General features: G+C 37.7%; 2 protein-coding genes across 2 annotated transcripts; both read left to right on the top strand.

Moving 5' to 3' along the window:
• On the top strand, positions 2,639-6,500 carry LOC104767097 (histone-lysine N-methyltransferase ASHR1). Its single transcript, XM_010491129.2, has 14 exons — positions 2,639-2,883; positions 2,986-3,155; positions 3,251-3,385; positions 3,513-3,567; positions 3,666-3,784; positions 4,123-4,211; positions 4,287-4,368; positions 4,457-4,561; positions 4,664-4,754; positions 4,838-4,957; positions 5,081-5,187; positions 5,298-5,367; positions 5,668-5,731; positions 6,257-6,500. The coding sequence occupies exons 1-14, from the start codon at positions 2,766-2,768 to the stop codon at positions 6,426-6,428; spliced, it is 1,497 nt and encodes a 498-aa protein (XP_010489431.1). The 5' UTR covers positions 2,639-2,765; the 3' UTR covers positions 6,429-6,500.
• LOC104767096 (calcium-dependent protein kinase 16) lies at positions 7,105-10,426 on the top strand. The gene is made up of 12 exons (XM_010491128.1): positions 7,105-7,692; positions 7,856-7,986; positions 8,136-8,177; positions 8,262-8,373; positions 8,463-8,541; positions 8,627-8,796; positions 8,889-9,015; positions 9,098-9,213; positions 9,296-9,403; positions 9,489-9,551; positions 9,646-9,819; positions 9,995-10,426. The coding sequence occupies exons 1-12, from the start codon at positions 7,261-7,263 to the stop codon at positions 10,157-10,159; spliced, it is 1,719 nt and encodes a 572-aa protein (XP_010489430.1). The 5' UTR covers positions 7,105-7,260; the 3' UTR covers positions 10,160-10,426.

The raw sequence follows: 11,908 nt of genomic DNA, 5'->3' as shown, positions 1-11,908 counted from the left end.
GGATATCGTGGATCATATGGTGTGTGACATCGGTGCAGTACAGGGTCTTGATTAATGGCCATCCACACGGGTCCATTATTCCTCAACGGGGGTTGCGACAAGGGATCCCCTTTTGCCCTATCTTTTTATTCTGTGTACGGAGGTGCTTATTGCTCACTTTCAGCGAGCAGAAGAGGCGAAGCTTATCACTGGTATAAGGGTCTCCACTGCATGTCCTGCTATTTCTCATTTGTTATTTGCGGATGATAGTTTGTTCTTCTGTCGGGCTACAAGGGAGCAATGTGAGGTGGTGTTGCGGATTCTTAAGCAGTATGAAAGGGTTTCTGGTCAGCAAAACAATTTCCAGAAATCCTCTGTCCAATTTGGACATACAGTGGAAGGCGGACTTAGGGAGGAATTAAAGAGAGTTTTGGGCATAACAAATCTGGGTGGGATGAGTTCGTATTTAGGCATCCCGGAGAGTTTAGGTGGATCTAAGACGAAGATTTTATCGTTTGTTCAGGATAAGCTGCAGGCACGGGCTAGTGGTTGGCCCGCTCGGTTGTTATCTAAAGGGGGCAAGGAGGTAATGATTAAATTCGTAGCTACGGCAGTCCCAACCTTTGTGATGACATATTTTAGGCTGCCAAAAACAGTTACGAGGAAATTAACTAGGCGCTATCTCGAACTTTTGGTGGAGTTCGTCTGGGCAATCGAGGAGTCTGCACTGGATTGCCTGGGATAAACTGTGTTGCAGCAAAAATGAGGGGGGACTCGGTTTCAGGTGTTTAGATGACTATAACACGGCTCTGCTTGCCAAACAGCTTTGGCGACTGATTACGGTTCCAGATTCTCTTTTTGCACGGGTTTTTAAAGGTCGCTACTATCGGCATTCCGATCCGTTGGATCCAATTAAATCTTACTCGCCGTCTTATGGGTGGCGGAGTATAGTTTCTGCTTGCTCTCTGGTAAACAAAAGACTAATTAAACGAGTAGGATCAGGGGCTTCCATCTCTGTATGGACTGATCCTAGGATCCCTGCTCAATCCCCGAGACCAGCACTAAGTGCAGGGTTGTCTTATGATCCTCTACTTCGAGTTTCAAATCTTATTACCAGGAGTTCTAACACCTGTGATATGGCTCAGCTTACGGCTACGTTTGTACCGGAAGATGTTGCTATAATTTCTGCCATTCCTCTACGCCCACCGGATAAACCGGACTTGCTGGGATGACATTTTACTACATCTGGTAAATATTCGGTGAAATCAGGTTATCACGTTCTCCGTTCAAATATGTCAGCTTCCACTGAACCGACAGTATTTGGTCCGGACATCGCACCTCTACGGGCGTTTGTGTGGAAAATTAGGTGTCCACCAAAGCTTCGTCATTTTTTGTGGCAAGTCCTTTCGGGTTGTGTGGCAGTTACAGCTAATCTGCGGAAACGGGGAATATGTGGTGATGCTATGTGTTGGCTTTGTGGACTTCAGGAGGAGACGATAAATCACACCCTCTTCAAATGCCCACCGGCCAAACAGGTTTGGGCTTTGTCGCAGTTTCCGACGGGCCTGGGTTATTTTCCTTCGGAGTCAGTTTACACGAATATGGATTTCCTTTTTTGGAGGTTTACAGCTGTTCCAACACATGCGGTTTTTCCCTAGATCCTATGGTTTATTTGGAAAGCCCCCAGTGATAAACTTTTCAGTAATCTGGATTCGAATCCTCTTGCGATCCTACGGATAGCAGAGGATGAGGCAAAAACATGGGCTCTGGCTCAGTCAGAGGACATGGTTTTAGTCCCAGAAAATCCTGGCACAGGTGTTCCCGGCGGAGGCCGAGGAGTAGGGGTTCCTAGGTCTCTTTCGAGTTATATTTGTTTTGTTGATGGTTCTTGGAAAGAAACGTATTGTTATGCAGGTAGAGGATGGTTTTGTACGTCGCCCTAGGGTGACGCCCCCACTATGGGAGCAGCCAACCTTCATCGTAGCCTTTCCCCTCTTCATGCCGAGATCGAAGCCCTTGTCTGGGCTATGCGATGTATGATTGGGGCGGATAATCAATCTGTAATCTTTCTCACCGACTGCTCCGACTTAGTGAAGATGGTGTCTTCGCCTGCAGAGTGGCCAGCTTTTATGCCTTATTTGGAGGACATACATGCAGACAAGGAGGAGTTTGCTTCTTTCTCGTTAGTCTACGTCCCACGAGCTCATAATGGTAAAGCGGATAATCTAGCGCGGAGAGTCCGCACGGTTCCGCATTTAGTTACCTATGTAAACAATGTCCCTGCGGAGTGTCTCTTTTGAGCCAACCTTGTTCTTTGTTNAAAAAAAAAAAAAAAAAAAAAAAAAAAAAAAAAAAAAAAAAAAAAAGACATTACACAAAATTATTAAAACTCAATATTACATATGCAGCTATATGTACCAAAGTCTCTGTAATTTCTCCAATATAATCACAAATAACTTCTTACCAGATTTTTCCAAATCTCTAAAACAAAAGAAAAATGGGTCTAAATGTAAATAATAAAATCTCCGTCAAATTGTGAAAATTGTATAAATTCGAAAAAGGGATGTAAATGCAACTATTAAAATCTCTGTCAAATTGTGGAAAATTGTATAAATTCGAAAAGGGATGTAAATGCAATCTAATAAAATCTCCGCCAAAACCCGGAAGAACAAAGAATCTGGCGGTCCGGGGGTGAGGCTGAAACAAAAATTGACCCCTAAATTTCAGAATTGATTGGTTCAAAGTTACCGTTGATCTCTCTCGAAACCTCTCGTTAAAGTGTTCCAATGGAGGAAGCTTCACTAATGGCGGATTTGGAGAGGTTTCTGGAAGATCGCTGCTTAAGCGTTTTGAATCTTCCACAGAAAGGCCGCTCTCTTTTCGCTACCAGAGGTTTTCGTCCAGGTTCATCTCTATCTCTCTCTCCCAGTCCCTAGGGTTTATTATTTAGGGTTTCAATCGACCAACCGCTTTTTTTACTAATTTTTGTGTGTGTTTTCTTAAAAGGCGAAGTGATTCTAAGCCAAAAGCCATATATTTGTGTTCCGAATAATAATAATAATAATACATCGTCCTCCTCGGAATCAAGATGTGATGGATGTTTCAAGACCAATGATAATAACCTTAAGAGATGTTCTGGTTGTCAAGTTGTTTGGTACTGTGGGAGCTCTTGCCAGGTTTTATTTTAGTTGATGTTTTGTTTTGATATTTGTTTTAAGTCCTCTATTCAGTTGATGATTGATTCGTTTTAGGTTGTTTTGATTTTTTTCAGAAGTCAGAGTGGAAGTTGCATCGCCATGAATGCAAAGCTCTCTCTACGCTTGACAAAGAGAAACGGAAGTTTGTTACTCCTACGATACGTCTGATGGTCAAACTTTACATCAAGAGGAATTTGCAAAATGAAAAGGTTATTATTATCATCAGCTATGACTCTTTTCTGTTACTTGCATTCACCTTTGATAGCTCATTCATTTGTATACATGTTTGATAGCAGTCTATGTATCCTAATTTCTTTACGTATTTATCTTGTCCAGGTCCTGCCAGTTACAACAACTGACAATTATAGTTTGGTGGAGGCTTTGGTGTCCCGTATCCTCTCTATTTTGGGTTTTATAGTTTTGTGATATTGATGAATGATAATCTCTTTACCCCTGGAAATTTGTAGTCTTTAACCTTGCATTTGGTAGACATGTCTGAGATTGATGAAAAGCAGATGTTGTTGTATGCACAGATGGCTAATCTTGTGAACTTGATTCTTCAATTACCTAGTGTTGACCTAAGAGAGATCGCCGAGAACTTTTCAAAGGTTCTACACCAGCACTTTTTCTTTCTTTCTATTCTTCAAGTTTTTGCTTGAAAAAGACTGAGCTGGCTTCCTGCAAGCTGCAGTTGGTAGTTATCCTTTTCGTATTATACAGATAGGTTGATGATGATATGACTTTGCATCCAAATACTCATGAAAATACTATTACGAATCAAAAGAGATTGGTCAAAGTGTTTTAGTTGAGAACTAGAGATTGGCCTCGTTTTATTTGAGGAGTATCAAGTATCCGGTGGGACAACTGGGATAACTTTTTGTATGAGTCTTTACCTGAATGTTGTTCAGGGATATACTTAAGCCACTTTCATTTCTACTGAACACAGTTTTCATGCAATGCTCATACCATTTGTGATAGCGAATTGAGACCTCAAGGGATAGGATTGTTTCCCTTTGTCTCCATCATAAATCACAGGTAAATGCTTCACTAGTCTGTTTTCTTTGTGTTCTTTAATCACTTTGTTTCCTGCCTAAATCTTTTGCTCTGTAGCTGCTCTCCCAATGCGATTTTAGTGTTTGAGGAGCAGATGGCTGTTGTCCGGGCGATAGATAAGATACCAAAGGATTCAGAGGTAGTTTCTGCTTTGTTTCATCTTGAGTCTTTCGTATATGCTAGTAGAACACTGACATATAGCTGTTAGATCCTTTGCCTTTGGTCAGATAACTATCAGCTATATTGAAACCGCTGGAAGCACTCTGACTCGGCAGAAGTCTTTAAAAGAACAATACCTCTTCCACTGTCAGTGTGCTCGTTGCAATAACTTTGTAAGTAGTCATTAATCCTCCCACTTATTTACAAATGGAGTTTGCACTTGACCACTCAATATAGATTTCTTACAACATGTACCCTAATTTTTCGTATCTAAGGGAAAACCTCATGATATTGAAGAAAGTGCAATATTGGAAGGTTATCGGTGTGCCGATGAGAAATGCACTGGTTTCTTACTCCGTGATCCTGGTATGTTAAAAATTAACTACGTAGTTTGTGTGTCTGAGAACATTCTTGATCCCTTTCTAATCCTCATTTGTTTACTTTTGCAGAAGAAAAAGGCTTTGTTTGCCAGAAATGCTTGCTTCTTAGGAGCAAGGAAGAGGTTAAAAAGTTAGCAAGTGAGGTCAAAAGAGTTTCAGAGAATGCTCCTGCATCTCCTTCTGCAGAAAGTAATCTTTTGCCTGTTTTGCTTCCTCCAATATCTGCATTTATATGCCTGAACAAGATTAACTGATCTTGGTTACATTGAGCTGTGTTGCAAGTTGTCTGAGAGAATCTTTGACCATTTGCAGATAAACAAGGCGCTATTGAACTATATAAGACAATTGAGAAACTACAAGTGACGCTTTACAATTCTTTCTCCATTACTTTAATGAGAACCCGTGAAAAACTTCTCAAGGTACGTTTGTTTTAGAAAGAAGGTTTTGGATTTTTGGAAGTTATACAGAGTTCTGGAAAGAAGATACAAATGTGGTGTCTCAAAGCTTGCTGTTACGCATTCTTTTGCAGATGCTAATGGATGTAGAAAGCTGGAGAGAAGCTTTGAATTACTGCAGGCTAATAGTCCCTGTTTACCAAAGTATGTCTACTTAATCTTCTTGACACAGAAAGTTTTATCAATATTTTTCTTTTTCTTTTGGACTTCTAGTATATAGATCTTGGTGTGGGAATTATATTTTGAACGTACCTTCGAAGCTCTCAAGAGTTTTCTTATAATTACTGTACGAACTTAATTGCCTACAGTATCAGAAACCAACTGTACTAGTACTAATGGCTGCTAATTATTCCTTTAACAAAAACAGCTAACAGTAATCGTAGAATCATTCAAATTCTTTTGGTGGTTATATTACTTGTGCTTACTTTGTTTATAAATTTGCAGGAGTATATCCAGCAACCCATCCTTTGATTGGACTGCAGTTCTATACCCAGGGAAAACTCGAATGGTATATAAAAACGTCTTTTATCCTTTCTGTAGTTTACTGTATTACCTGGATTAGATTTTGAGCTGCAGAGACTGAAATTGAATTGGAAGACACAATTGTGATCTATATCACGTCGATTTAATTCTCCTGTAATATCGATAGGGCCAAATAAGTGTTGTTCCTAAACTATTGAAGCAAGCATTCCATTACATGTTCCCAGTTACTTTTACATTACCATAGTGGCTTGAGACTTTTACTCTACTGTGACTTCCGATTAGGACCTCAGAGTAATATGTATATGGGTAGACCTAGATGCAACATTCCGTATTTACCAAAAGAGGTTGGCTTGGTGGTACGAAATTGGATATCCCTAAGTTTGAATCCCTGCGTAAGTGTGGATACAAACACTACTGTTTTATAGTGTGCCTGTAGGAAATTATTGTCCATATTAACTCTCTATGTTAATCTGAGTCTGAGTGCAATAACTTGGTGTTTTGTTTCTATCATATTCTGCGGATAAAAAGCATAATAATTGTTATGTTTCAGGTTGCTGGGGGAAACCAAAGAGGCGGTGAGTTCACTGACTAAGGCATTTGACGTTCTGCGGATCAGCCACGGAACAAGCACACCTTTCATGAAAGAGCTCTCAGCAAAGTTGGAGGAGGCTCGTGCAGAAGCTTCTTATATTGATAGACAGACTTATAATGATGACAACTAGCAAGTTTGATTTTACTCTTCTCCTCATGTATCACTTTATTTTACTCTGCAAATCTTGAAATTTTAAATTGTCTTTAGAAATTCTAGAGCTGAAAAAATGCTACTTTTAATTTTGTCTCATATAATATATTTGGTCAAAAGACCAAAAAAAGAAAAGAAAACCAAAGTAAAAAAGCTTACACATAAACGAGATTATTCTAAGGAACCGAACCAAACATACTCATTAAATTGCCATTAGAAACATATCAAATAAACTAATCTCTTCAATTTAAACTTTTTGCAAATTTAGAAACAGAACTCAAATTCGTTACTCCATATTAAACAACAAGTGGAGTCACCGAGTATCACGAGCTGCTCAAGCATCAAAGTACCACGATTTTATTTTTCTTTTTGTTGGGTACTTAATCTATTGATATAGTTTCGATTATTTGCCTAGTTATCAATTGATTAAAATATCAAAACTAAACTAGTATAGTTTCAAAATACTTTAACCTAAAATTCTCAATTTTTGACATTTGCAACCTAAAATTTATAGACCTTAAATTCTCATTTTATAACCTGAAATTTCTTAGTTTTTCCAAAAAACAAAATTACATGTTGAAAAATTTAATATATTTGATGTCCAAAGAAAAGTCTAATTTCTTGACCAACGCATATCGAAGCTTCTATGTCTAATGTCTCCCATGTCTCTCTCTCTCTACATTTCTCTCTGGCAATGCTGTTTCGATGGCAACCTCATTTTCCCATTCATTAATGCCAACAAAACCTCCCCCTAAGAAAACATCCTCATTGCGTAGGGTCAAAGAAACCGTAAAATCCTATAAATAAACTATATGGGTCTCTGTTTCTCCTCCGCCGCTAAAGGCTCCGGCCACAACCGCAGCGGTCGGAACCCCGTCCCACATCATCCTCCTCTCACGGTGGTCAAACACAGACCGCCTCAAACACCATGTTCTTTCATGGCCGTTACGATCCAGAAGGATCATAGGACGCAGCCGCGACGCAATGCAACGGCTAAGAAAACGCCGACGCGGCAAACGCCACCGCACGGGAGAGGGAGAGATAAAGTTATTAGCAATAATAACAAGAGACATGGAGAAGCGATCCCTTACGGTAAACGTATTGACTTTGGTTACGCTAAAGATTTTGATCACCGTTACACCATTGGGAAATTGCTTGGACATGGCCAATTTGGTTATACATATGTCGCCACCGATAAAAAGACCGGTGATCGTGTCGCCGTCAAGAAGATCGATAAGGCCAAGGTTATTATCATCATGATTCAATCATTCTTGAAGATTCTCTCTTTTCTAATCATAGAACTATATTTTATTTTAAATATTATTTTAGATTTTAGAAATATTTTTTTATTGTTATCCTTATTAAAGTATTGGATTCTTGCATTTCTTGAATTTTGGGTTGGGGCAGATGCAAATTCCGATAGCTGTGGAAGATGTAAAGAGAGAGGTGAAGATACTACAAGCTTTAACTGGTCATGAAAATGTGGTTCGGTTTTATAATGCCTTTGAAGACAAGAACTCTGTTTATATAGTCATGGAGTAAGTGTAAAGCCCTTCCTTTAGACTATGTTTAATTCTATTTCAGGATCATCTTCTTTCTTGTGATACAAGAAAAAGAAAAGGGCAAACATTGTTGTCTCCTATGTTGCTGATTAGTTTGTTCCGTTGATGATATATTTGTTCTTCAGGCTATGCGAGGGAGGTGAATTACTTGATCGGATATTAGCCAGGTAATCACCATAGTGATATGTTTATATGTGTTGCGGAGTCTTATTACGTTGAGTCTTAAGCTATTGTTTGTTGCTTGTTTTCAGGAAAGATAGCCGTTATAGCGAGAAAGATGCGGCCGTGGTAGTGAGACAGATGCTCAAAGTTGCGGCTGAGTGTCATTTGCGCGGTTTGGTTCACCGAGATATGAAACCAGAGGTAGTTAATTACAAATTCATATCATCATTATGTTCTGAATGTGTTACGTGTAGTTCATTTTTGTCTTACTAATCATCTTCTTTAAACAGAATTTTCTGTTCAAATCGACTGATGAAGATTCGGCTTTAAAGGCTACAGATTTCGGTTTATCAGACTTCATAAAACCAGGTTAGTTGCAAAATTATGCAAAGTGAGTCTTCACATACCAATTCTTTCATCTAGCTAAACACATAATAATTTTGATACAATGTAGGCAAAAAGTTTCATGATATCGTTGGGAGCGCGTACTACGTAGCACCTGAAGTGTTGAAACGCAGGTCAGGACCCGAATCAGATGTGTGGAGTATTGGTGTAATCAGTTACATTCTTCTCTGCGGGAGACGACCATTCTGGGATAAGACTGAAGATGGTATCTTCAAGGAGGTTTGTGTAGTTTCCCTAAGGAAAAATATTCATTAGACATCATAAAAATCTCTAATCATGAAGATATGTTAATTTGTAAATTATATACATAGGTCTTGAAGAACAAACCTGATTTTAGAAGAAAACCGTGGCCAATGATTAGCAACAGCGCCAAAGATTTTGTCAAGAAGTTGTTAGTAAAAGACCCGAGAGCGCGGTTAACAGCTGCACAGGCGCTATGTAAGAACTTTGTAACCAGTGTAACGCCATTTTTGATTAATTTTATTTGTTCTTATTATATATACGTGTGTTTTGGTTGCAGCACATCCATGGGTTAGAGAAGGAGGAGATGCATCTGAGATTCCTATAGACATATCTGTTCTCAATAACATGCGACAGTTTGTGAAATTTAGCCGCCTCAAGCAATTCGCTCTAAGGGTAACACTAATAAAAGAAAAGATTTGTGTTTCGTTTGTGGTTTTGATGTGTTGTTAACCTGAGTTGTGTTTTTTGAGTCTAGGCTCTAGCAACTACGCTTGATGAAGAAGAGTTGGCTGATCTTAGAGACCAGTTTGATGCGATTGACGTTGACAAGAATGGCGCCATTAGCCTTGAAGAGATGAGGCAGGTAAAGTACAAAAAAAACTCAATCACTAGAAAAAATGAACCAGCGAAATGCTATACTTGACACCAACTCATTCTTGTTTCCATAGGCTCTTGCGAAAGATCATCCTTGGAAGCTTAAGGATGCACGAGTCGCCGAGATTCTTCAAGCGGTATATATATATATATATATAAATTAAAGTTATTATGAATGATGATGAGACTCTTTAATCTAAATTCTCTTAATTGTGTTTTTACTGTCTACAGATTGATAGCAACACAGATGGATTTGTTGATTTCTCTGAGTTTGTTGCCGCTGCGCTACACGTAAATCAATTAGAGGAACATGATTCTGAAAAGTGGCAACAGAGATCAAGAGCAGCATTTGAAAAATTCGACATAGATGGAGATGGATATATAACAGCAGAGGAGCTTCGAATGGTATATATACACCCCCTATTACATGCTTCCTAATCCACTAATGTCACATTATTACATCAACTAGGCTTCTTTTTTTATTGTGCAAACAAGAACTTTCAATTCTTAAGGCCTCATAGTTTCATTATTACATCAACTAGGCTTCTTACATTATTAAAATGGATATTTGTTTTTGCAGCACACTGGCTTGAAAGGGTCCATTGAGCCACTACTTGAAGAAGCAGACATAGACAATGATGGTAAAATCAGTCTCCATGAGTTTCGTAGACTCTTGAGAACTGCAAGTATCAAATCAAGAAATGTTAGAAGCCCTCCTGGTTACCTTATTACTCGCAAGGTCTAAGCAAATCTGCGATATCTTGGAACAAAAGAATCAAATCTGAAAATTAGTCGGAATTTTTTTGGATCCCTTTTTTTGGATCCCTTACGTAGAAAAAAAAAAGTAACTGGAACTGCATTGTTTTCATGTGTTGTTGTAACATATTTTTTCTTATAAACAGTGTCAAAGAAAGTGATATACATATAGTCAATTAGCCACAATTTAGTGATATGAGTTTTTGTATTGTGTATACCTGATGATTAATCAGAGTGTGAAACATGGGTTTGTGAATTATGATGCATGTGGTATGAAATATTATAGAGAAAAATATCATAAAATTTCAACTCTAGGACGTTTAAATCTTCTACTTTGGAAATGTTGATCAAATTATACATAAATGTTAAAGTTTTGTTGACTAGGCCTTCTAAACCATGTCGTTAAGTAGTAGACATACAAAACCGTTTACAGTGTTAAATGTCCGTTATAGGGCCCGACTGGTTCAACCGCAGCATTTGCGAGAGATTGTGAAAGCGGGTGGTTGCGGTTTCAAGCGTTATTAAGCATTTTTGAATGACTGGTTTAGCGTTTTAAAATGGGTGCGTTTGCGGGAGTTTACGACTGGTTGACCAGCGGGTGCAATAACGGTTAAAACATAATAAATGTAATATATAATTATATAAATGTTTAAAAATACCAAAAAAAATTTAAACTTGATTTATAATTAAAATTCATTAAGAAAATACAAAAATAATTATTGAAAAAACAAATAAATTTCATATTGAAATACTTATTACTTTATACATTTGGCTTTTTACCAAAACTTTAATCAAGTAATTTGATAAATGACAAAACATATGTTTTAGATCGTAGATCTTCCTTTTAAATAAGTTCCGTGGGGCAGTAGTTGCATCGGTAGTAATGATCAAACGAGAGTTGAGAAGACTCGTGATTTGTTTTTATATTTTTTTAAAATTTCTGATGAAATGTTATATTTATTTAGATTTTTTTGAACATATGTGCGAGGTGCCATTAAATTTACATCAAGTGTTCTGGGTTATTGTTAATTGAAATCTTATTTTCTTCAAATTGTGTATTTTTTAATATTCTCAATCGTATTCGTACTTCATTTTCTCCAATCTTTAATGAATAAAATAGTTAGATAAAAGATATATAAAAAAAAATATTTCATTATCATTGATTTGTTTCAAGTTAAAAAAAAAATTCCAACCGCAATCGTCTGCAACCGCAAACGCTTGCGAGAAGCAGCTTTTGGAATTCAATGGTTTGGAGCGATTGGGAGCGATTTGGAGCGATTGGGAGCGGTTTGTATAATTGGTACCACTAGCAACCGCTACCACCCACAAACGCAGCGTTTGCGAGTGGTAGCGAGAGAACCAGTCAGGCCCATAGTAAACGACATTGTTTGATAATTAATCAAAAAATGTTAAAAAGTTCATGAACTTTGTACCGTTTTAATCCCCAACTCGATTAAATCAAAAAAAATGTTGACTTCATAAATAAATCATTAGGGTCTTGATGAATGATGACTTCATAAACCGTTGATTTGGATGTGTTATGAAATAATATATGAATGCTCCATATAAGTCATTTCTATGTTAAGTTGTGCATAGTAAGCAGTGGTGGAGCCAGAAAACTGAGTAATGGGTGTCAATAAAATTTAAGAGGGGTGTCAATAAAACAATATGTTTCTTCAACAAGGATAAATTACTTATTTTAACAAAAGCTAATATGAAAAAGAAAAAAAATTCATGG

The sequence above is a fragment of the Camelina sativa genome, chromosome 19 (genome assembly GCF_000633955.1).
Source record: "Camelina sativa cultivar DH55 chromosome 19, Cs, whole genome shotgun sequence".
Classification (NCBI taxonomy): Eukaryota; Viridiplantae; Streptophyta; class Magnoliopsida; order Brassicales; family Brassicaceae; genus Camelina; species Camelina sativa.
Note: the sequence above shows the minus strand (reverse complement) of the source record. Positions and strands in the feature narration are given on the sequence as shown.